The sequence below is a fragment of the Anabrus simplex genome, chromosome 1 (assembly GCF_040414725.1).
Source record: "Anabrus simplex isolate iqAnaSimp1 chromosome 1, ASM4041472v1, whole genome shotgun sequence".
Taxonomy (NCBI): Eukaryota; Metazoa; Arthropoda; class Insecta; order Orthoptera; family Tettigoniidae; genus Anabrus; species Anabrus simplex.
In genome coordinates this window covers 586,823,440-586,851,064 of record NC_090265.1, presented here as the reverse complement: position 1 = coordinate 586,851,064, position 27,625 = coordinate 586,823,440, and the positions used below count along the sequence as shown (strand labels likewise).

At 38.0% G+C, this 27,625-nt stretch overlaps 1 protein-coding gene across 1 annotated transcript in view; it reads right to left on the bottom strand.

Annotated features, from left to right (window-relative positions):
- Window positions 1-27,625, bottom strand: part of LOC136857161 (mitochondrial thiamine pyrophosphate carrier) — a 132,021-nt gene that overhangs the window by 43,595 nt on the left and 60,801 nt on the right. Inside the window, exon 6 of the mRNA XM_067135592.2 lies at window positions 6,522-6,706. Coding sequence (XP_066991693.2) covers window positions 6,522-6,706 — 185 coding nt within the window. The remainder of the gene's footprint in view (window positions 1-6,521; window positions 6,707-27,625) is intronic.

Here is a 27,625-nt window from a genome sequence, read left to right as displayed (position 1 = left end):
CAGGCTGGGTGGCTCAGATGGTATAACCACTAGCCTTCTGAACCCAAGCTGGCAGGTGATCCCGGCTCAGGCCAGTGGTATTTGAAGGTGCTCAAATACACCAGCCATAAGTCAGTACATTTATTTCATTTACTGGCACATAAAAGAACTCCCGTGGGACATATTTATGGCACCAATGGCATCTCCAAAAAGTTTAACAGTCGTTAGAGGGATGTAAAACCATTATCATCATCATCATCATCATCATCATCATCATCATCATCATCATCATCATTATTATTATTAGCCTCCTCTGCGAACCATGTGACCTTGCTGCGGTGGGGAGGCTTGCATGTCCCAATGATGCAGATAGCTGAGCCGCAGGTGCAACCATATCGGATGGGTATCTGTTGAGAGACCAGACTAAGGAATGGCTCATCGAAAGGGGGGTAGCAGCCTTTCAGTAGTTGTAACGGCAGCAGTCTGGATGATTGATATGGCCTTGTAATAATACTCAACATGGCTTAGCTGTGTTGATACTGCTACACGGCTGAAAGCAACGGGAAACTACAGCCGTAACTACCTCCCAAGGACATGCAGCTCTCTCTGTATGAATGATGTACTGATGATGGCTTCCTCCCGGGTAAAATATTCCGGAGGTAAACTAGTCCCCCATTCGGATCTTTGGGTGGGAAAGATGGATACTGACATTCTGCGAGTCGGAGCGTGGAATGTTAGAAGTTTGAATAGTTGTGGTAGGTTAGAGAATCTGAAAAGGGAGATGGATAGGCTAAAGTTAGATGTAGTTGGTATAAGTGAAGTACGTTGGCAGGAAGAACAAGATTTTTGGTCAGGCGACTACCAAATTATCAACACAAAATCAAACAGGGGAAATGCAGGAGTTGGTTTAATAATGAATAAGAAAATAGGGCAGCGGGTAAGTTACTACGACCAGCATAGTGAAAGAATTATTGTCGTCAAGATAGACACCAAACCAATGCCCACCACAATAGTGCAGGTCTATATGCCTTCTAGTTCAGCGGATGATGAAGAAATCAAAAGAATATATGAGGAGATAGAAGATTTAATACAATATGTAAAAGGTGTAATTGTGATGGGAGACTGGAATGCAGTGGTAGGCCAAGGAAGAGAAGGTAGTACAGTAGGAGAATTTGGATTGGGACAAAGGAACGAAAGAGGAAGTCGGCTGGTTGAATTCTGCACTGATCATAATTTAGTCCTCGCCAATACTTGGTTCAAACACCACAAACGACGGCTGTATACGTGGACGAGACCTGGAGACACTGGAAGGTATCAAGTAGACTTCATTATGATTAGGCAGAGATTCAGAAACCAGGTGTTGGACTGCAAAACTTTCCCAGGAGCAGACGTGGACTCTGACCACAACTTGTTGGTCATGAAATGCCATCTGAAGTTGAAGAAACTGAAGAAAGGAAAGAATGCAAAAAGATGGGATCTAGACAAGTTGAAAGAAAAGAGTGTGAGGGATTGTTTCAAGGAACATGTTGCAAAAGGACTAAATGAAAAGGCTGAAGGAAACACTATACAGGAAGAGTGGAGAGTCATGAAAAATGAAGTCAGTAGGGCTGCTGAAGAAAGGAAGGAAGAAAAGATCAACTAAGAATCAGTGGATAACTCAGGAGATACTAGACCTGATTGATGAACGACGAAAATACAAGAATGCTAGAAATGAAGAGGGCAGAGAAGAATACAGGCGATTAAGAATCAAGTGGATAGAAAGTGCAAGGTAGATAAGGAAGAATGGCTGAAGGAGAAGTGCAAGGATGTCGAAGGCTGTATGGTCCTGGGAAAGGTAGATGCTGCATACAGGAAAATCAAGGAAACCTTTGGAGAAAGGAAATCTAGGTGTATGAATATTAAGAGCACAGATGGAAAGCCACTTATAGGGAAAGAAGACAAAGCAGAAAGATGGCAGGAGCATATCCAACAGTTGTATCAAGGTAAAGATGTAGATAATTTGGCTCTGGAACATGAAGACGCTGTTGATGCTGATGAAATGGGAGACCCAATTTTGAGGTCAGAGTTTGACAGAGCTGTGAGTGACCTAAATAGGAACAAGGCACCTGGAATTGATGACATTCCCTCTGAATTACTGACTGCCTTAGAAGAAACCAGCATGGCAAGGTTATTTCATTTAGCGTGCAAGATGTATGAGACAGGAGAAGTCCCATCTGATTTTCGGCAGAATGTTGTTATACCTATTCCCAAGAAAGCCGGTGCTGACAGGTGTGAAAACTACCGCACCATTAGTTTAGTATCTCATGCCTGCAAAATTTTAACGCATATTATTTACAGAAGAATGGAAAAACAAGTTGAAGCTGAGTTGGGAGAAGATCAATTTGGCTTCAGAAGAAATGTAGGAACACGTGAAGCAATCCTGACTTTACGTCTGATCTTAGAGGATCGAATCAAGAAGGACAAGCCCACGTACATGGCATTCGTAGATCTAGAAAAGGCATTCGATAATGTTGATTGGACCAAGCTATTTATGATTCTGAAGATGATAGGGATGAGATACCGAGAACGAAGAATTATCTACAATCTGTATAAAAATCAGTCTGCAGTGATAAGAATCGAGGGCTTTGAAAAAGAAGCAGCAATCCAGAAAGGAGTGAGGCAAGGCTGCAGTTTGTCCCCTCTCCTTTTCAATGTTTACATAGAACAGGCAGTAAAGGAAATCAAAGAGAAATTTGGAAAGGGAATCACAGTCCAAGGAGAGGATATCAAAACCTTGAGATTTGCTGATGATATTGTTATTTTATCTGAGACTGCAGAAGATCTCCAGAAGTTGCTGAATGGTATGGATGAAGTCTTGGGTAAGGAGTACAAGATGAAAATAAATAAGTCCAAAACAAAAGTAATGGAGTGCAGTCAAACGAAGGCAGGTGATGCAGGAAATATTAGATTAGGAAAGGAAGTCTTAAAAGAAGTAGATGAATATTGTTACTTGGGTAGTAAAATAACTAACGATGGCAGAAGTAAGGAGGACATAAAATGCAGACTAGCACAAGCAAGGAAGAGCTTTCTTAAGAAAAGGAATTTGCTCACTTCAAACATTGATATCGGAATTAGAAAGATGTTTTTGAAGACTTTCGTGTGAAGCGTGGCATTGTATGGAAGTGAAACATGGACGATAACTAGCTCAGAAAGAAAGAGAATAGAAGCTTTTGAAATGTGGTGTTACAAAGGAATGCTGAAGGTGAGATGGATAGATCGAATCACGAATGAAGAGATACTGAATCAAATTGGTGAGAGGAGATTGATTTGGCTAAATTTGACAAGAAGAAGAGATAGAATGATAGGACACATCTTAAGACACCCAGGACTTGTTCAGTTGGTTTTTGAAGGAAGTGTAGGTGGTAAGAACGGTAGGGGTAGACCAAGGTATGAATATGACAAGCAGATTAGAGCAGATGTAGGATGCAATAGTTACGTAGAAATGAAAAGGTTAGCACAGGATAGGGTGGCATGGAGAGTTGCATCAAACCAGTCTATGGACTGATGACTCAAACATATTATTATTAGATAATCTGAATTCCTGAACAGAATAGCATCAGTCTTGAGATAAGAATGCAAGATCATTACTGATCAAAGTAATGGGACATGGCCAAAAAAAAAAAAAAAAAATGTTGGAACTGCAATCAAAAATTGATGGTAAGAAAGTAAAATAAGCTGTAATGATAAGCAAAGTTTTAAGAAATTAGATTAACACAAGTAAGAAAAGATTTTCTATAGAAAAGATACATGCAAGCATGATGAGTAGATGTCTTTTGTATAGATTGGCATTCAATAGAAGTGAAACACAAAGTTTGCAATATAAAGGAACAAATTAAAATTATTAGAACTGGAAGTGGAGAGAGCTCATAAACCACACCTGGGCAACTGGAGTGGAAAACTGATGATGATGATGATGATGATGATGATAATAATAATAATAATAATAATAATAATAATAATAATAATAATAATAATAATAATAATAATAATAATACAGTAAATCATGCTCAAAGCATGCTTTCAGCCGTGTAGCAGTATCAACACAGCTAAGCCATGTTGAGTATTATTACAAGGCCGTATCAGTCAATCATCCAGACTGGCGCCCTTGCAACTACCGAAAGGCTGCTACCGCCCTTTCGATGAACCATTCGTTAGTCTGGTCTCTCAACAGATACCCATCCGATATGGTTGCACCTGCGGCTCGGCTATCTGCATCATTGGGACACGCAAGCCTCCCCACCGCGGCAAGGTCACATGGTTCGCAGAGAAGGAATAATAATAATAATACAGTAAATCATGCTCAAAGCAGGAACGTGTCCATTATGGAATATTTTCTCCGTTCTGGTGAAGCTCATGGTGTTATAATGTTCTTACTTTCATATAATGTGGAGTCACAATGCAGAAACGGAAACAAAAAATGAAATAATCTACTCGTACAATGCAGAAAATATTAGGAACTGATGTAGTCCGACGTAAAATATTTGTGCATTTCTGGTGTTGGTATGATACATGCATTGTTTGGACAAACTGACACACGTATTTGGAGCGAGTGATAATATGGATGGTGGAACGAATAAAGTGCTTGAAAACGCATCAGCAATATCCAACTTATGCCAAGCAAGAAACATTCCCTACGAGGCAGAGAATTCCACTTGAAGTGATGAACGACTTATGACACACCACATTTTTGAATCACCTACAGCCCTTCTAACAGTGAGAACGGCTGAGAAAGAGGAGGAGACGGAAGAAGGAGGAGACCAGCAAGAAGATTAAGATCAAAACAAGATCCAAGCCATGAACAGGCCCACAGAGCCTTTGTGACGTAAAGCAATTTGTCATTACATCTAACTCTTCCACTCTTCTTGAATGATTGTACTCGCCTGAGGACTGAATTCAGAAAGATATGATCGGAAAGAAGAGGAAACAAGTTTCTTTGTTTGATCTGTGGAAGAAAGCTTACTGTTGTGAAGTACTATATAGAGTTTTATGACAGAAATAAGTTCAAGGAGTGTACATCGAGCATTCTGAAATAGTACAATATAATGTTGTGATAGTGCCAAAATGATATAGTATGTATCACTCTCTATGTAATAATAAAGTGCAGTAATGATAATAATTAACAAATCAGTGTACTACAGTACTATGTACATCAATCTGGATAGGCATCATGCGCAAGCAGTTACAGGTAAGCTCTAAAGAATATTTAAAATTGCTCTTTACTGTTTAAAGGCAAAAAAACCCACGATGTTTTGTGTAATGCAGAAACTTGTCTACTTCGGAAACATTTTTGGTCCCTTGTTTCCGCTTTGAGCAAGTTTTACTATGATGATGATGATGATGATGATGATGATGATGATGATATAAATAAGACTGGTATATAAAATAACATGGAAAGAGATTTTAGTCAAGGATAAGATACATTCATGGTATGTTCAGAAGAAGAGGGGAAATAAATGTCTTACCTTTATACAACCAACTCTGTTAGAGGTGAAGAACTGCAGAGAAAGGATGAAACCGGTATACTGTCATCGCGCCTGCAAAAACTACTATGTGAAATATTTTAATTTCGAACTATGACCAGTGAGGTTCTGTCATTTAAGGTTCAATATTGCACGTGTAATTTCAAAGAATTTTTGCTCTTAATGACGTGCTGTGTGTCAGTACCAGCATTTCTCCCACAACATATATACATATATACTTTGAAATATTCAATATCATTTGTGAGACATCACCTCTACATCCCACCACATTAATTATATCAATTAATTTTATCTGCTTCTTCTTTGTCACTAAGGACTGTTTTCTGTTTACAGTATTATCATTAAAGTTATTATTTATTCTGTATTGTAATTAGATTACTAAATTTATATTGTGTGATATTCTTTGTCGGTGAGGCATGTTAACGTTGTTGTCTTTTATGTCCGATTAACTACTCTTACCATTTTTGGAGACGCCGAGGTGTCAGAATTTAGTCTCGCAAGAGTTCTTTTAGGTACCAGTAAATGTACCTACATGGCGCTGACGTATTTGAGCATCTTCAAATACCACCAGACTGAGCCAGGACTGAACCTGCCAAGTTGGGTTAAAAAGGCCAGTGCAATTTGGCATCCTCAATCATTTGAGGAAGAATAAATAATAAATAAACACATAGCGAATTTTGCAGGGGCAATGACGATATGTCAATAGAATGCCTCCAATGTAGGTATACAGAGATGAAGTGATAATAGGGTAGAGAAAGAGACTTATAGTCAGTTCTACCATAAATACAAACATAAATTTTGAGCAGTAAGACCAATTAACCAGATACAATAAATCTTCGCATAAATAAAAAGGCAAGTTTGTATACAACAAACACTTACAACCAACCACTCCTTTCGAGGAAGGATGAAGGGATAAAAATCCTGCTCATTACAATTTATAAGAACAACAGGGAAGAAATGTACATAGATCAGCAAACTGAAAATGATTAATAATATCTTAAGAACAGTTGATAGTGTGCTTACCTGCCCAAAAGGTATTCTAGCCTTTTCAAAACCCTGTATTTGCAGACGCTTGCGAGCAACATCTAAAGGGTACACAACAGTCTTTGCACAAGCACCAGCTAATGATCCACACAAGAGGGTGCCAGAAAATGACAATGCTTCTAAAGAGCATTCATTTACCTCATGTGCCTGAACATCTTCACTCTCTGAAATGATAGAATCAAATAATCAAAAGAAGATAATATTTTCATCACGATCAACTTTGCAATAGGAATATACTGTAGTTGGTTTTGTATTGTGAATGCAGTTTTTGACAAATGGTGCCATATGCACTAGAATATTACATTGGTTGATCAGTGACAAAACTATCCATCTGTTTGAGTTCAGGGAAGAGTACAAAAGGGCTCACTCAGAACCTTAATTATGCCACTGATGGGATGGATTGAAACATGTATGGGTTTTTAGTTGGAGTTTTCACATTAATCTTCATAACATCCCCTTGATTGGATACATGCTTGAATTCAACTTAGCAAACTGTCCACATGGCTATTGAGACATTCTTGGTCCAATTTGTTCCATTCATCACTGGCGATTCCACACAAGTCTTGCAGATTATGGGTCAGTCAGGATGTCCATGATCAGTTCATTTAAATCCATCCCAGATATGCTCAATGGGGTTCGTGTCTGGGGAACAGGTGGTCTATACTCAATTCAGGTGACATCAACACAACAAAGGACGGTGTTAACAATAACTGTACAATGGACACATGAGACATCAACCATTCAAAACAGCATTCTCTGAAATGTTGAGAATATGGTTCTACTACTGGTTGGAGAATGTCGTCCCTATGCTTTCCATTCAAGGTATGTTGAGACCCATTGGAATGCCATTCCATGGAAACCCATTGTAATGTCATCCCAGAATATCAGTGAGCCATCATTTTGCTGTACATGTTGAGTACAGGATCTGAGACATGCTCATTACCTGCTTCTATCAAAACACGCTGTCTGCGATTGTCTGGGTTCAGACAAGTGCAACATTCATTAGTAAACTGCATTCTATACTAATTCTGGGGAGTCCAGAATTATTTCTTGCCCATCTGTAACGAGTTGCTTGATATTGAAGTTTAAAAGCTGGACCTCATGCAAGTAATCAGGACTGCTGATTCATACAATTTGTTGGAAACAGTTTGATTGGATATACAATGTCCTGGAGCTACCATGAACACTGAATTGAGTCTTGCACCATTCAGCTCAGGGTTCCTCAGAGCCAATGGCTGGAGACAGCAATCACTGGCTACAGCTGTAGAAACTACAGTAAATGGCCTGTGCAAGCTAAATCATCTCCACTACTTGTATTGAAACAATTATTTATTTGCATATGTTGAAAAATTTCCCTTTTTGGCAGCAATTCTTGAAGCAAAGTGATTATGCAGACATAATCAAACCATTAGCAAATTTATACATTTTGTTATTGTTGCTGAATAAACTAATGGATTTGGCACCAAAAGCTCAAGGCGAATGTAGATTTTTCTTTTTTGCTATTTATTTAAAGTTAGATCAACAAAGACAGGTCTTATGGTGGTGATGGGATAATAAAAGGCTAGAATCAGAAGACAGCAACTGTGGCTTTAATTAAGGTGCACCAGCATTTGCCTGGTGTGAAAATGGGAAAACACAGAAAACTATCTTCAGGGCTGTTGATAGTGGGGTTCGAACCCACTATCTTCTGAATTCAACCTGACAGCTACATGGCCCAAACTGCGCAGCCAACTTGCTCGGAGCATGAATGTAGTGCTCCTATAACTACCATCTGCGGCAGATGAGAGGTTGTGATAGGTTGTAGGTATGGCACGTGGAACAAATACTACACTCTTAGCTATAAAAATCACTCGTGATAGACAATACGAGCTTTCTGAATCAATGCATATTCATTGTTAAAATGTTCATTACGCAGTACTTACAGTAAATGTGTACCTAAGGCACAATTGCACTACCACTTTGAAACTGCACAAAAGCACATCAATTCGCAAGAGTGATCGCGGACGGAACAGATGTTTATTGTAAGGCCTTCAAGACTTGAGATAGGCGCATTAGCGGCAGCCATGCTAATCCCTTGCACCGCTTACCCCGCATGCACGTGGCTTCTCGTCCGATGATCATAGTAGGTACAATGCATGTGTAGGGGTGGACTTGTTTTTTAGTTGCCTCGTAATGAAAGACCAACTTCATGTCATGTATAGAAAGTTAAGAACATTTTCATGTTCCTAAGGGTGGATGACCTTGACTCTAGGCCCCTGGAAACAAAAATCATTCACATTAGTTGCTCTCATCCACAAATACATCAAACTACCTTGTTAACCAACTTCAGTCAACACGTATCTCTGTCAAAAGGTGATATTATTCCCATTGAGCATCAATATCCTGTTCAAGAGGAGATTACTTCCCAGTCAGATTAAAGGAAAGGAAGAATAAATTCACTCAGTTCTCCACTGAAAACAATTCTGAGTTCGACACACTCTGCTACAAAATATTACGAACCCAGGAGGAAACAACGTCTCGGACATCAAGGTAAAACATATAGCAAGTTCTCGAATCCACAACGTGTGACCAAGAGAGAACACCAAGAAAGAAAATGTAAATATGACTATCAGCTCGCTCAGTTTCAGTTCTACAATCAGCAAAGGAAAGCTATGTGTAGGGTACTGAATCCAAAATCTGAATCTTGCAATGTCGATATTTCCAAAATATTTGCTACTTACTCCGATTTATTTTCCATTGAAAATTCCAATATAAGGCACGATTACTGCTCCAAAATCATTGACGTAAATGGTGTAGAGCCAGATGAAATGTATAGTAGAGTCACAAAGGAAGAAATTTCTGTAGCAACACGTCAAATTGCAGTAGATACGGCTGGCTCCTGGTCCCGATCATGTCCTAGTACGAGTCGTCAGGGATGACAGGGTATGCGAAATCATAGCAATCATTGCAACTCTAATGCTTTTAACAGCCAAAATACCCCAGTGTCTAAAGCATCCTAGAACCATGTTGAAACAATAATAAAGGCAATGTTGAATGTCTGTCAGACTGGAGACTGGTAACGACCTGTTTGGTAATTAGACGTGTTCCAGGAGATCGGTTTACAGATAAATGCCAACAAATATCTGGGCATATGTATTGAGAAGGGAGAGCTCGTAGATGGAGTCCTCGATATTTAAAAAATTTTTTAGATTAGTACTACTGACGAAAGAGAAGAAATTCGAGATCTTGGTGTCACTTTTAACGAAAAACCTTTGATGCAACCTCTTTTTTAAAAATCTTCACAAGCATTTGGATGCGCTTACAGCCTCACCTTTGTTAAAGGCATTCAAAAATTCATTGTTTTGAACAAAGCAGTCAGCCCTACTCTTGTGTATGCTTTTCAGACTGCTGAAATAAGACAAGTACCAGTTAGCTTCCTGGGAACCACTGACAAAATGTTAAAGAGCTCCCTAAAGGAAATTTTGCAGTTACCCATGGATACAACCGATAGTGCTCTGTATTCTGATTTAAGATTCAAAGGCCTCGGACTTTTTAGAGCAAGCTGGGAAGTACATCTGCAACAAATAAGCGCATGCTATGCTCTTCGCCGAGTCAGCATTAGCTACGTTTTAAAGATGCATGATCTGTCATCTGAAACGACGCACTGTTTACAGACCCTCAACATCAGAGATATTAGTAGATTCTCCAATAGAGGCAGTGACCTTCCAAATCCAAGAAAAATCCACCAAGAACTAAGAAGTCATGAAGCTAAAGTAGAAAGTTTACGAGATATATGTTCAGGACATAGGACACACTTCCATTTTAACTGTAAGCAGATTACTTAAACAAGACATATTAAATGATGCTGACAGCTGACATTTGCCGTATTGAGTAATAAAAACTGTGATTCCATCAGTAGAAATTGTACGTTGTTGTCATTCGGCCATTGAGAATAGAAAGAGGAAAAGTTACATGCTGGATGAGAATGTAAAATACATACAAGAATTGGACAATAATCCACATACAGTAAAAGTAAAATTGAAATTGTTGATGTCTATTATTGAAAATTTACTCATGCAGGACAAATATTTCAAGTTCCGTATGGAATCAAAATCTGTATCAGCTGTCTGGGAAAGCATCAGTGTGTTTTTACTGAAACCACGTAAAGAGAGCATTTTCCAAATCTGCATATCTCTCCTGTTGTTGACGACTATGTTTTCTTGATTTTTCACCCAATTTTAAACATTTGTCTAAAATATTGTCTCTTTTACTTTTGTTCTCATGAAGATGGCTTGAACAAAACATGCATGTGAGCAGAAAAAGTTCAGTAATAACAAAATTCAATGTTTGCCTGATATTTTAAAGTTGTGATTTCAGCAGTGATAGTGAGGGGGAAGTTTCCTCTGACCGCTGCATGTATTGTATTATTACACGATTCATCCAATAGTGAAAGTGATGTTAGAAATAAGGGTGAATAACATGTTGAATGGAACTGGATACATGAACAGAATATTCCAGTAATTAAGACTTTTTAGAAATGAGTAGATTGTGCCCTACGAGTGGAATTCGTGATAATGTACGTAGGGAATTCATTTCCACACAGTACTTAGATGACAATATAGTGCAGTACACTGCAGATGAAACCAATAAGTATGCCAGTACTGATCTAGATATTTTACCGATGAACTTGCATGAAATACATGTGTTCTAATGGAATTAGTACAGAAGCCTACAATTCACAGTTACTGGTTCAAAGATGTAAGTGTTGACATGCCGTATTTTAGAACTCTCATGCCTCGTGCTAGGATCTTTGAACTGAATAAATATTTACATTGTGGAAAATTTAAGATCTTATAATTATGACTTGCTTCATGTTTTAATTCTACTTATTGTTCATTTAGTGTATTGGGATAAATTGTATGGCATTTCTGAATAATATAAAACAGGTCCTGTGATAATATTTACAATAGATCACCCACAGTACTGTTTTAACTGAAAGCATGAAACACCAAGGCTGCATACTTGAAAGATGGTGGATTTCAAGCAATGTCAGTGTACATGGTGGCCGAGTACATATGGGTTAATTCCCTTGACTCGGGGAATGGGTATTGGTATTGTCCCCAACATACCAGAAACTCACATACCACACACAACACTATCCTCCACTACAACAAAACACAGTTTCCCTATACACAGCAGATGATGCTCACCCTCATCGAAGGGTCAGCCTTACAACAAGGCTAGCAACAGCTACCCAATTTTTTTTTTTTAATCAGTCTAATAGAAATTCGTGGACAACCATAGTTATTATGGAAAAATGGCTTTCCTTAGGCAAAGATGCTGAAGAAACACCTGGCAGTAAACAGATACAATGATCAGATGGAGTTAATTTTGATACCTATGTACACTTTGATGGTGATCAGGCCGTGTGTGCAGAGACTTACAGGATGAGGTGATCATTTCTGATGTCCATCAATATGGCACTGCTCAAGAGGATGGAGTAGTTACAAATGATGACAGATCGCGTGATGGAGAAGATGACTTCAAACTTCCAAACATCCAAACTCAGTGATGTTAAATGCAATGGATGTGTATAGGTTTTAGATCAGAGCAAAAAGTTGTAGAGAAAAAGCTGTTAATGCACAGCTAAGTTTCCAAAATACTAGAAAAGTAAAACAAACCAAAATATCTGATTTCTTTAAAGCAGGGTCAAGCTCAAAATGAATCTCTCTTTAATGTTTCTATTGTTTTCCCAAAATTCTGCACATGTTGGTATACTGTCCAATACTCCGGTATAATCTTTCTAACTAACTTTCGACACTGAACAATAATTCTTACAATAATGCAATTAAGTATTTATTATTCCTCCTATTCAACACATCAATATCATCTTATAAGATGAAATGTTTATTAACTAGACATGTTTCGACTCACTCCAAGTCATCTTCAGTAAAAACACATTAAATTAAAAGGTTTTCTAAATGTTCGTTGTCCAATGCATCTGAATTGGATCAGAGACTCTGATTCCATACATTTACTGATGTCTACATGTGAGCAAATTTTCTTGTAATATTTCTTCTCGTGAGTGGAACCGTCAATAAATATGGTCTTTAACGGAAATGAAACTAATGAGAAATGTGTATAAAAATAAGAGCTGGGTTTCATGGCTAAAGTGTGCGACTCACATTTCGTTGCCCATTTGACCGTCTTGTGTCTGTTGGTTTTGAAGTCTTGCTCTCGACTGCCATGTTCTTATCGGTGAGATGTGGATAGTGTTTTTGGAAGGGAGTAGTTCAGAGGAGCAGGGTGTGACTTGCAGGAATGTGGGGGAGGTTCTGGATCTTATATGCCGTAGGCAGAGCTTATTTCTGTTGTGATATTGTTCACAAAAGATTGGAGTAAAAGTTTCCCAAAGTATGTTTCTTTTTTCATTTACTTAATTTAAATTAAGCACAAAAAGGCAGCCTACAGTAGTATGATAGAGAGCTCTAAAAATGCCATTATCCAAGAATAATCTCAAAAAAGAAATTAGGAGCATTCATGCAATAGCCGAGAGTAATGAATTTCTTACGAATTTTATAAATAAAATCAAATACAATCATTTCTCGGTTATGAGTAACCACCACAAGGATTATAACCATTGCTGTATGACAATAAAACCAAGACTAAAAATTCTACATCATGAACAAAAAGGCCTATTGCTTAATATTTTAGAGAACATCTACAATAATATTGACCAATATAAGAACCCTGCAGGTAATTTAAATGAAATAAATCCTTGAATCCACTTCCAGAACAGTATGTACCACTATAATAGAATGGGAAATGATGGAAAAATTGATTCTATGTTTTAAGTCATGCTTCTTGGAGCTAGTAAATATGATAGCAAGTGTTTTATTGACAGCCATGCTTTTTGGAGATAGTAAATATGATAGCAAGTGTTTTATTGACAGCAGTAACACACTTAAAAACATCTTCAAATTCTACTGATGCCAGATTTTTAAAAACTCTTGTGGAAGATTCAACGGGGAGAATAAATGAGGGGAGTAAGTTACAAATCTATCTGGAAGCTGCAGCATTTGATCCTATATTTAAATAGTGAAGAAGAATAAAAATAAGAATGCCACAAAATGACAGCCAGAGAACACCTTGAGGCAACCTCTAAGGCTCAATACCTTAGTTGTAACACTGAGGTTGATCACAATCAATCTCCCCAATACCTTCATCCTATTAGCATGATGTTGTTTTTCAACGATGCACCTACCCCAGGCACTAGTAGACATACTAGTTTTTCTCGGTCAACGGATTCTGGGGGACCGAGAACATCATGCAGGAATGTATCGGAGCTTCCGAAATCTCTTCACCCAAAATGTAAGACTTTCATTGGTAGACTAAACATCAACACACTTCAGGAAACTGGAAAGTTAGAGCAATTAACAGACATGTTAGATAACTTAAACATCCAAATTTTAGCTCCAGGACACCAGATATACAAATGAAAATTATTTTAACTCAGGAAATTATAGAATTTACAAAGGCATGCCAGCAATCTCCCTTTATAAGAAGCCATTACAATTTGGCAGTGGATTCACTGTAAGAAGAAACATTATTAACTCAATTCTTAACTTTTCTTCACCTGAAAGAATTTCAACATTATCCATTAAATCCGGAAACAAAGCTTATACACTGATTAATGCGCATGCTCCCACCAATAACAACAATCGAAACGATCAACAAATGATGGAAGACTCCTGGGAATTGCTAAAAGAAATATATAATATTTCTTGTATCTCCTAACATCTCGTTGTATCTTCCTGTATCTTCTAATATCTACAGCCATAATTCCAAAACATCACATAAAAATTCCATTGGGATATTTTAAGGCCCAAGTTGGTAGAGAAAAGAAATTCAGGACCATTGTAGGACTATAACCAGAGCACAATAGGACTAGTAAAAATGGAGAAAGATTATTTGACTTCTGCAAAAATTTTGATCTCAAATTAATGTCAACACATTTCCGGGTGTTTCCACACAAGAATAAACCTGGAGATCCCCAAATTTTCACTTGCGAGAATTTCAAATAGATCATGTGGCAATTTCCAAGAACAATCAAAAAGAAATTATGAATGTTAAAGTTAAAAGAATCACTGACTCTGACCACTATCTATCCTTAACTCTTTCCGGTCTAACTGTGAGCATAGCTCGCAGCGGCCAAAATTACGCTCAGGCCGCGCTGCGGGCATAGCCTGTAGTAAGGTTTGACAATTCACTAAAAATCGAGAACGAGCTATGCACGCATTCTGGTGGTTACATCGTGTTTCTTCATGTATTAGTTACAAGAGTATTTAAGCAAATGGGAGTATTATATGTCTAAGTCAGAGAATTTACAATATTTTCGATCCGCATGCATCAGTAGATGTTGTCACTCAGTGAGCTCTAAGACATGGCTTCTCGCGGCAAACACTGAAAAGCCTTACATCTGATATGTTTCTGAACATGTGCTTGAAGAAAGTGATATTTTCAATATTTTATGATATATTATAAGTTTATGCGCAAATGAACATATTATTGACATATGAATTCGAAACAACTTCTTACATTTCATTGTGATTGAAGTTCGTTTTACGGCCTAGCGCATGTTCCCACATATTTCATATTTGCGTGAATACGTAAGATTGTCTACCTATTAGTAAAGTTGTCTGTTTAGAAGACTGTATTTTCTCTTTCTCAGAAGTCTTTTGTGGTAAATGGAGCAATAATTTTACATTTAAGTAACTTTTGACAAAATTTATCAATTAAAATAAAATTTCCTAAGAGCTCCTATTTTCATTATTCTAATTATTACTATTATTATTAAAATATTATTATTTTTGTATTGTACTCATTATTGTTGTTGTTTTGTAATTGCAATGCACATTTTATACTAGCAAAATAAGGTAAATATAACAGTTCAGAAAACTGTACTTGCTCAGTTATCCATCAGACCTTTTTCCATTCGCAAAACATGGTAAAATATATAAGCAATTTTAAAATCTCAAGTGATAGTTGACATGATACAAACAGCATTTTTTTAAACTAGATGCTCAGACAAGCACAAAGAAAAAGAATCATGCAAATATCTCCTACAGGTACATAGATATAATGTTTTAAAAATTCTTAGAAATACCCAGTCCAGAACGTCCAGACTGGAATGGGTTAATCGAGGTAAAATTTCAACCAAACAGGTCCAAACTAAGAATAACAAGGACCCTGCACGTTAATCTGGAATTTCTTAAACAGAACACCAGTACTTTCATTGAAAGTATCCCTACTCAAAATCCCTTGAATGGGTAGAAGTAAATCCTGGCAGAAATGGAATTCTCATAAAACTGAACTAACCTGGCAGGAATTCACCAAAATACAGAAACAAACATAAAAAATCATCAGGTCTAAGAAACGCAAATATGACCACTATAGATTGGCAGAAATTGAACAAGATTTTACAAAAAACAATATATGTAACTTCTACAAAACTTTCCGAGAAGAATGATCAAATTATCAGGCACCTGGTCTTTGCTTCAAACACCTGGATGAAACATTAGAAACGAATAATCAAGAAAATTGTAAACTTCTAGAAGTGTATTTCAAGGATATTTTAACCTATGAATCCCCTAAAGAACAACTCACCTTTGAAACACCCTTATCTAATCAAGATTCAGAACCCCCAACATTGGAAGAAGTCAAAGAAGTAATTCATGATCTATAAAATAACACAGCCCCAGGGGAAGAAGGCATAATTGCCGAAATGCTGAAGTTAGGAGGTGAGAGCGTAACCCAGAAAATCCACTCGATTCTTGAAAACATCTGGATCACTGAAGAAATCCCTGAAGACTGGAAATGTGCGCTAAACATTCTAATACACAAGAAAGGGGATAAAACCAACATCAGTAATTATAGAAGAATTAGCTTGATACCAGTTGCTTACAACATTTTTTCTAAAGCCCCGTTCACTAGACCTGAGAAACAAACAGACCATCTAAGTGGAAATATCAGGCAGGTTTCCGAAAAGGAAGATCTTGTACAGAACATATCCTTAATCTTAAAACTACAAATATGCAAAACCAGACAAACTGTCATTACTTTTGTAGATTTCAAAAAAGCATATGACTCTATAGACCGTCAAACACTTTTCAATACTCTAGAAGAATTTCAAGTGGATAAAAAACAAGGGCATTAATCAGACAAACATTAACTGGGACTACTTTAAAAGTTAAATTCCTAGGCAAAATGTCTGAGCCTTTTACTATTAACACTGAGGTCCATCAAGGAGATGGATTATCTTTGTTACTGTTCAGTCTCATACTTGAGAAAGTAATCAGGACCTGGGAAAAGGAAATTAAAGGAATAACCCTTGGCAGACTACTTAAAAATAGAATTCACTTGCACTGCCTGGCCGTTGCAGATGACATAGCAATTCTTTCCAATAACAGGCAAGAAGCAATTCATTCCATTGAAAAATTACATGAAATTGCCATCAAAACGGGACTTCAAATCTTGTATGAGAAAACTCAATACATGGAAGGAGCTTCACGATACTTCGATGGACAACCTATGATAACTAAATTCGGCAAAATCCTTCAGCTGAACCAATTCAAATATTTGGGAGAAATTATTCAGCTCTCTTGTTTAAACCGTGAAGCAAATAAAGAATGAACTTCCAACTTACAGAAAGCTTACAGGATCACTTAGAACAGGTACAATAAAAAATCAATATCTCGGAAAGCAAAACTTAGACACTATTATACAGTAATCAAACCTGAAGCAATATATGCTTCAGTAACCTTAATCATTGGTGGCGGGTTCCTAACCAAAGACATAGAGAAACAGGAAATGAAAATTTTAAGAAAAATTTTTGGTCCAGTTTGTATCGAGGGAATATGGAGGAAAAAATCATTCCAAGAAATATATTGTCATTCCGAAAAAATCTCTCACACTTTTTGGAAAAGACGATTGAAATTTAATGGACACATTATCAGAATGAACAGTAACAGACTAACTACGGTAAAAGGATTCTCAACCTGGCCCTTTCATCTAAAACCAAGAACATGTTTCATGAAACTGAAACACATTTCCAGGAAATCAACATCTCGGAAGACATTGTACAGGAGAGATGTAAATTCAAAACCAAAATCGACAATCACCAGTTTGGAGACAAACCCAACACCAAAGCCGCTATAACTTGGAGAGAAGAACGAAGGAAGAAACTCAGCGAGAGGATGAAGAGATTTTGGGAGGAGAAGAAAGCCAACACATAGCTGGTTCAGTTGAACTCCTAAGCAGGGCATAATAATGTAAATAAAAATAAAAATACGAGGGCAGATCAGAAATTTAACACACAATAGTTTTCTCTCTCCTGGTATTGCAGCTGGAATGTTGAAATTTCACGACGATATATTGGGTTGATGCATAAGTTTGTGCGGTATTCTTTTGGGTTGGCAACAATGTGGCGTGAAGGGATTGCTTATCGTTATTTCATTGTTTGCTTGATTGTGAACATACTATTTATGTATATTTCAGACAAATGGATAGGGAATGTCAAGTTGAGAAAAGTGAGCATTTCTGACACATTTTACTCTGAGTTTAACCGAGGATCCAGTGCAGCAGGAGCTGCGAGAACAATTTGTGAAGTGTACGGGAATGAAGCAATTGCTGAAAGAACAGCACAAAAATGGTTTTCCCGCTTTTGAGCAGAATGGTTCGACTTGTCTGATAATCCACATTCTGGAAGACCTTCCGATTTTGACGAAAATCCCTTGAATGAGAATCCTCGTCAAACAATGCGGGAAACTGCGCAAGTTATTGCATGTGATCAGTCAATTATTACACGCCATTTGCATTCGATAGGTAAAGTACAGAAATTGGGTATACAGGTACCACATGTGCTAAGTGACAGTAACAAAAATCAACGAGTAAACATCTGTTCGTCATTGCTTGCCCAGCACTGGTTGACTTGTGATAGGCACGAAGCATTCCTTTCGAACATTGTCACCGGTAATGAGAAATGGTGCCTGTATGTCAACATGAAGAAGAGGAAAGAGTGGCTAAGCCCATCAAGAAAAGCAACTCCCCGTGCCAAGGACAGTGCTCATCCACAGAAAATCATGTTGTGTGTTTGGTGGAACAAAGATGGCATTCTTCACCATGAACTTCTTCCGAAAAAAGTAACGATTACCTCTGCTGTGTATAGTGACCAGTTAAGATGGCTTGCCGTTGCTACTGACAACAAAAGACAAAGACAACAACCAGTCTTATTGCTCCATGATAACACTCGTCTGCATACAGCGCAATTGACCAAAGATGTGATTGCTCTACATGGCTGGGAACCTCTTCCTCATCCTCCACATAACCCTGACCTTGCCCCCTCAGATTTCCATCTTTTCCGCTCTCTTTCTAACCACATTCAGGGGCAAGGGTTTCCTGATGAAGCTTCTCTTGATCAATGGCTAACAGATTTCTTCCAGTCAAAACCAAAACAGTTCTACAGGTGATGCATTCAACTGCTACCTGAACGTTGGCAGAAGGTCATGGAGAGTGGAGGTGAATATATCACTGAGTAATTGTGATTGTGAGTTACAGTGCATGACAGTGACAGTGACAGTAAAATAAAATATAAGAACCGCACAAACTTAATGCATCGACCCAATGGTTTGAAGTTTGCGCTACAGAGGATATTTTGTTTTCATGTACAACTCTAATGAGAGAAGCCTGAACTATGAAACAAACATGGCACGCATGTTACAGTCATCCACGTGTGAAGAGCAGCAAAGTGTAATTTGATATTTGTGGGCCAAAGGGAATACACCAATTGAAATTCACATGGACATGCTTGGCGTGTATGGGGACGACTGTCTGAACTGTAGGAATGTCTCCAGGTGGTGTGTATTCTTTCAAGAGCGCCGTGTGAACCTTAGCGATTCACCACGCTCCGGGCGGCTGGTAATGGCTTCAACTACACAAAATGTACGCACCATTGAGGCAGCAATTTTGAATGACGGGTGTGTGCACCTGCAAACCTTATCGCAGATGTACAACATTTCCTATAGTGCGGGGTACGGCACTGTTCATGCGACGCTGAAATTCCGTAAAGTTAGCGGTCGCTGGGTGCCTAAGAACCTGACAGATAACCACAAAGGCCAGCGAATGATGACAAGCATGGATCACTTAACATGTTACACCACAGAGGGGCATGACTTTCTAAAAAAGAATCATCACTGGAGATGAGTCGTGGGTGTACCTGTAGCACTACACACCCGAAACTAAGCAGGCCTCTATGGAGTGGAAGCATGCTGGTTCCCCAGTACGAAAAAATTCAAAGAGACTCAATCTGCTAGAAAAGTGCTTGTGAAGTGTTCTGGGACATGTTTGGTGTGTTACTGGTGAACTATGCTGAACATGAGATCACTGTGAATGTTGCAGCCTACATTAAAACTTTGGTTGAGTTGCGTCCTTCGTGACAAACGTCGCAACATTAATGCTGACAGTGTCAAACTTCTTCATGACAATGCCCGTCCCCATGTTGTTGCTCCTGTTCCTGAGAAACTTGCCCAATTTGGGTGGGAGGTGCTCCAGCTTCCACCATACAGTCCGGACTTCACACCGTCGGACTTTGATCTATTTGGTCCCATGAAGAAACTCCTGACCAGCCAACACTTTGCGACAAATGCGGAAGTGAAATCAGCAGTCCGCAGATGGCTATACTCCAACCAAACAGACTTCTACGAACAGGGCATATTGAAACCGGTACCATGATGGGAGAAATGTGTTGAGAAACCTGGTGACTATGTAGCAAGTAGGTCAAAGATGTAAGTTCACTTGTGATTTGTTTGGTTTTGGTACATATTAAACATTTTGGGAAAAAAATTGTGTGTTACTTTCCGATCTGCCCTCGTAATGATGATGATGATGATGATGATGATGATGATCTGATCATGTTAATAGTGCACCTAATTAACAGGAAATATAAATTGGCAATTTTGTTACCTTTAATATATATTGTGTGTTCAATTATAATTGTATTCTGTTGTTTGCACTCCACAGTATAAACACTTACCTGATTAAAGTTCAATTAATCAGTTAAATGCATCCAGTTAACTAATTTAAAATTCAACAGACCTAGAATTAAGACTCAGACAGCCAAACTCCAAGCCAGGGGAAATAAGCAGACATGGCTAAAATTCCCAACTTGGCAGGAGTAGAACCCAGGGCCCTCTGAACTGAAGGCTGCTATTTTGTCCATTCAGCCAAGAAGCAGGACAATGAGGACCAATGTTATCAATATAATAATTATCAACAAAAATTGGTGCATATTTTAATTTCACAACACATAGTACATCAAAGTTAATTAAAGAAGATTCCATAACAAAACTAGATAAATAATAATAATAATAATAATAATAATAATAATAATAATAATAATAATAATAATAATAATAATAATAATAATAATAATAATCATCATCATCATCATCATCATCATCATCATCCATTGTCTGGCTCTATGGCTAAATGGTTAGGGTGCTGGCCTTTGGTTTCAGGGGTCCCAGGTTTGATTCCTGGCAGGGTTGGGAATTTTAACCGTAATTGGTTAATTCCCCTGGCACGGGGACTGGGGGTATATGCCGTCTTCATCATAATTTCATCCTCATCACCATGCTCAGGTCGCCTACAGCCGTCAAATCAAAAGACCTGCACCAGGCCTCTACGGAGGCTGCACGGCATTTCATTATCATCATCCATTTCCCTTGTCCAGCTCCTGTCGGGTTGGGATGTTTATGACACCTTCCCGTCTTCCTCTATCCAATAACCATTGTTCTTCTTTAACCCGTTCCAGTCTGGGCCTTAATATCCCTAACAAACATTCTGGACTGGGCATTTTTAAGGATTTTAAAAACATTATATCTCTGTACCTATAGGAGATATTTGCATGATTCTTTTTCCTTTGTACTTGTTTGAGCATCTAGTTTTGAAAAACACTGCTTGTATAATGTCAACCATCACCTGAGATTTTAAAATTGTTTATATATTATACCATGTTTTGCGAATGGAAAAAAGCCTGACGGGTAACTAAGCAAGTACAATTTTCTGAAATACGGTTATATTTACCATATTTTGGTAATATAAAATGTGCATTGCAATTAAAAAACAACAATAATGAGTACGATATAAAAATAATAATTTTTCAATAATAATAGTAATAATTACAATAATGAAAATGGGAGCTCTTATCAAATTTTATTTTAATTGATTAATTTCGTCAAAAGTTATTCAAATGTAAAATTATTGTTCCATTTACCACAAAAGACTTCTGGGAAATAGAAAATACAGTCTTCTAAACAGACAACTTTACTAATATGTAGACAATCTTATGTATTCACGCAAATATGAAATACGCGGGAACATGCGCTAGGCCGTAAAACAAACTCCAAATCATAATGAAATTTTTTATAAGTTTTTTGAATTCATATGTCAATAATATGTTCATTTGCACACAAAGTTATAATATATCATAAAATATTGAAAATATCACTTTCGTCAAGCACGTCTGCCAAGAGAAGCCATGACTTAGAGCTCACTGAGTGACAGCATCTACTGCTGGTCTAAAATATTGTAAATTCTCTGACTTAGATATTTAATACTGCCATCTGCTTTAATACTCTCATAACTAATACATGAAGAAACATGATGTAACCACCAGAATGCATGCATAGCTCGTTCTCGATTTTTAGTGAATTGTCAAACCTTACTATGGACTATGCCCGCAGTGCGGCCTGAGCGTAATTTCGGCCACTGCGAGCTATGCTCACAGTTAGACCGGAAAGAGTTAACTGTGTTCCAAGTTCCAATCCAGGTTTCTTCTAATTATACTATACTTGATCATTTTCAACCAACTTAGTCTGCGCCTCCCCCTTAACCTTCTTTCTCTTATTTGGGTCTCCATCATACACTTCAGCATCCTTCCCTCTTCCATCGACTTAACACATCCAAACCACCCAAATTTATTCCTCTCCATGCTGTCATAAAGCTTTTCCACTCTGATTCCCTTCCTGACATCCTCATTTCTTACTCTGTCCTTTCTTGTCTTCCTTATCATACTTCTTAAAAATTTCATTTCACTGGCCTGGACTTTATTCTCATGTCTTTCGTCAGTGTCAAGGTCTCCGCTGCATATGTCAATATTGGGCAGAAGAACATCTTTTACATGACCTCTTTTCACTTCATTGGAACTTCCTTCCTCCACATCAGGTTTCTCACACTCTGGTAGAATGCATTTTCTTGTTGAATCCTTTTACTAATGTCCATGTTCATCCCTGCATTCTGTATCAGTTCACTTCCCAAATGCTTGAAGCTCTTCAATTTTTAAAGGTTTTGTCCCTTTATTTTTATGATTTGCTTCCTTTCCCTTTCTCATCTAGTCAACACCATTATCTTACTCTTTTCCATGCTGATTTTCATTCCACAATTTTCAACAATCTTACTCAACATGTCAAGTTGCCTTTGTGCTTCTTCTCTCTTTAGTCCCCACACCACAATATCATCTGCAAATGGCATTACCTTCAACTGCCTGTCCCCATATTTTATTTTTGTTTCCTTCACAATATCGTCCATAACCATTATGAATAATAGTGGTGAGAGCACACTTCCTTGTCGTAGTCCAGTTTCATTCCAAAAACCATTCTGTTCTCCCCACATGTCTCTGGACACTGCTGCATCAATTTTTGTATATTATTTATTAACAAGAAAACTGTGCTCAAGTGGATCATTAATGTACAGAAATAAAGAACATATCTCTGCTATAGTCTGTGAGAAATTTTTTCCCTTTGCACTATGTGCATGACATTTCCCATAGCTCTGTCGGCATAGTTCACACTGTCATTCTTCGTTCAGTTCATGGAATCTCTTGTTCTTGCATATTTTGTGGTGGAACCCATGGATTGCTGTTCTTGTTGTGAAATGTCTCTGGCTTTTGCACTCCTTTTTTTTTTAGCTGTCATCCATCATAGCCGAAGTGGTGTAGAACTCTAATCATATCTCCCCTTTCTTCCTTTGGTACTGATTAGTTCCTGGTAGGGTCTTGTGGATGGTAACCAGTGTTGTAGCCTGATGTCCTCTACAAAGTAAGTCTCCTTCTTGAAGCTCATATACCAGTCGCGATGACACTGTTTTCCTGACTCTTAATACTTGTTTCATGAATATCGTCTTGACCTTTTCCATACTTTTCTGGTTACTTATCTTGAGTTTTTCCCAGATGATTTCTATGCCATATCTTATGACTGGCACCACTACTGTTTTCAACAACTGCATCGCTGTGTTTGTTGATAGATTGGTTATGTTCAGTATATTGTATGAGGCTCTGATGGACGCTGCTGCTCTCTCCTGGCTGTGCGTACCGAAAGATGTTGTAGGTGTCTGTAGCGTAACTCTGAGATATTTATAGTGTCTTACTACCTTTAGAGTCTTGTTGTATAAAATTATACCATATTAAGCTGTTGTTTTTTTTCCACCGTTCCTAAATGTAATTTATACTGTCTTCTTTTTGTTTATATCCATGACATCTACTCTTGCCCAAATCTCTAATTTGGGTAGTGCATTTTGAACATCCTCTTTGTTTTCAATCCTATCACCTATCTGCACGTTTCTGCTGTTGAGTTTTTTTTTCTATGATGCTTGTTATATCAGATGTACAGATGTTAAACTGCATGGGGCTCAAAGGGTCACCTTGTAGGACTCCGTTCTTTTGTATGATTTTCTCAGAGATTTCAAAATTGTTGTTTATCTAGATGAGGTTTCGTTTGAGGCAGGATTCAATTGCCTTTACTAGAGGATTTCTCTCCTCAGTCATTTGCTTCAGTTTTCCAAACAGTTTTTCTCTGTTCATTGAGTAAAATGCTTTCTTGAAGTCAACAAACACTGCATAGTATTTTCCTCCTGTGTGTCTCAGGGTGTCTTCTATTTGATCCAGTAAATATTTCACCACTTGTAACGTGCTCCTTCCCTTCATGAAACCAAACTGGCACTCCAGGATGTTTCCTTCAACGGTTGCTAATAACTGTTTGTAGAGTATCATCGTGAAGAGATTAAAGGAGGTGTTTTCCAGTGCCATTCCTTTGAATGAGTCCGGGGATGCCTTGTCTCTTTTACCTTTACAGATAATTCTGAGCATCACTGTTTCCCAACTTTCTTGGATTTTTCCTGTCCGTAAACACTTGGAAATCAGGTCTGTCCATAGTATTCCATGATATCAAGGGAGTCTTTGAGATGTTCCACATATATATTATCTGGGCATGCCATTTTTTTTCCCATTATTATTATTATTATTAGCGTATGGTAACGTACACAAAACAATACAAAGATTAAATATAAATGAACAGTAAGCACAAACCATTATATACATAATTATAAGATATACACATAACATTGAAAACAATCATGCAAGCAAAAGGGTTCAAAGATTTAGATCTAAATTCTCTAGCCATTGTATGGCCTCAGCAGAAGCCACCACAAAGTCCTGGCTAGATCCAGCGAATGCCCTTCCAATGCATTCGGTGACGATATGGTCGATAGTCTGTTTAACTGCACCACAGTCACAGGCTCGGGAAGATCTCGTACCCCATTAGAACATCATTGAACCACATCTCCCGTGGTTAGTACGGACTCTGTTGAGGGCTACCCATGTCTTGCAGGGCAAATCAAAGCCAGCTGGAAGATTCTTATAATCGAACAATGCCCGCCATTGAGTCGGAGCTACACTGTTCCACTCTTGTTGCCAATCTGCTTTTGGATTGAAATCCCTCCTAACAAGTTCCTGTGCTGTTTGAATAGGAGGAGATCTTGATTTGAGGCGGCTGAATCTGACGTTAGCATCTTCATGGATGGCGAGATCAGGATTGGTTAATATCTTGCTGTATTCTCTAAACAAGTTGTTCAATCTTCTAATTCTAGGAGGTTCTATGTGGCTGAGCACTGGCAACCATTGATTGCTTGTCTGAGTTCCGTAGTAGTTATTAATTCAAAATTATGCATGGGGTCTGTCTCTTCTATGCCATATGCTTGGTCTTTGTTCTTTTATTCAGTATCCTCGAGAAGTACATTTCCCAATCCTTCATATTATTTCTCCTGCTGTGTGTGTGTGAGTCTCTTCAATACAGAACTGGAATGAAGTTCAATACTTGTAATAATTCTCTTCCTCATCGCTATAAAAGGGTCTGCTTTTGCATCCTCCACTAGTTTTTTTTTTTTTTTTTTTTTGCTTCTTTCTCAATGTGTTCCGCTCTTTTTCTCTGATGTAGATTTGTACTCCCTTCATTTCATTGCATATTTTTCTAGGTCTACTTGCTGTCAGTATATTTTTTGTTGTGCATAGTGCTCTCACTGCTTCTTTCCTTTATTTGTAGCATCCCCGGTTGGGCTTGTCTTTTACTTCTATTTTTTGTGACTTTTAGAATTATATTAGTTAATTCTAGTGCTTCCTCCAGTTTACCCTCTCCTATTAGGTTCCTCACTTCCTCGATATTTTCTTTGTTCTGTTTGATTAATTCTTGTTCTATTTTCCTAGTGTACACAATTGATGATCCATTTGCCTCTTTTCTCACTTACAGTATTTCAATGTCAAAACTTGTCATCATGGGAAAATGTTTCCTTAGAGGGGCTGTTGATGACGACCATAGTCCTCCTTGTTTTTGTAGCTTTAGGTCTCCTCCCTTATAGAATACCAGGTCGACTATACTGGATCCATTTTATTTTAAGTAGGTTGGTATTTCCGAAATGTTTGCTAGTCTGAAACTGTCTTATTCTAGAGCTTCTAGGAATATGTGTGTTTTGGCATCTGCTCATCAAGTCTGCAGTTTAGATCTCCTGCTAGTATTATGTTCTTGTCGTTCCTTGTATGTTCTATGGCTTTGTATACCATGTCTGTTATGTTTTCAACAGGTATGCGTGGTTGAATATATACTCCTATCAGCGTTACTGCAACAGTTTTGACTATTGTCATACTTTCTTCCTTTATGATTCTTTCAATTTCCCCTGTTGTCCCCTTCAGAAAGCAAGTGACTCCTCCTGTTCGTCGTCCCTCCGTTGGCGTCGCTAACGTATGTACGGCATAGCATCATTGAAACTCTACATGTTCAGTGAGGAATATTTCTGTGAATATTATTGTATCAGTATCCTCTATTATTCCCTACAGTATGTAAGGTAGTGCACTTTTCATTCCGTCACTGTTCCATAATAGGATGTTTATTATCTTCGTGGCTATAGTGTTGTTAAGTTTAGTGCAATTCTGTTCTGATATCTTCATTGTATCTCCGAAATCATTCAGTACTTCTCCGGAAGTTAAAATGTCTGACGGTTGTTCATTGGGGCCAAAACTTCGGTCATTGTGTAATTTTTAGATAATCATATGAAAATCTAACCTTGAAGGCTTTTCTGTCTCCACAGATGTGGAGTTCTTCGTATTCTATATTTCAATTTATGACTTTCACTTCTAGGACATATCTTATATCGTTTGTAGTGGCATTTTGCTTGAGTTCAATGTACACCTTTTTTTTTTTCCTGGTAAGTTTTGTGATATTATCAAATTGATTTTTTCCTCAATCTCTTGGTCCAGTTTATTTTCAATAAAAACCTACATATATCCCAGTTCATTTGTTTATTATCTCTGCATTTATTGCTGTCTGGTTTGCAATTCTGTTGTCCCTGCTAAGTTTCATGTGAAGTAAGGTTTGTGCTGCAGGTGTGTCTGCGTAGTGGATAATGGCCATTGAATTGCTTGTCTTCTCAGTAGATGGGGTAGTGTGCATTTCACAATTATCAGTCTCTGCCTGTAGCTGAAGGCTATTGCTTAAAGCTTTATGAGTGCATCTGAGAGGTGTCGCAGCTTGTCCTTCACAGCAGGTTTTACTCCTGCTGTCCCCACTAGGTTTTGTGTGGAACGTGGTTTGTGCCATAGGTGTTGCCATGTGGTGGGCCTTGGAAATTATTGTTTCCTGATTGATGTCACTAGATGACATGAGTCTTCTCCATCTGTCATAAAGTTTCTTTCCTTGCTGTTAACTTCATTTTCTGAGACTGCT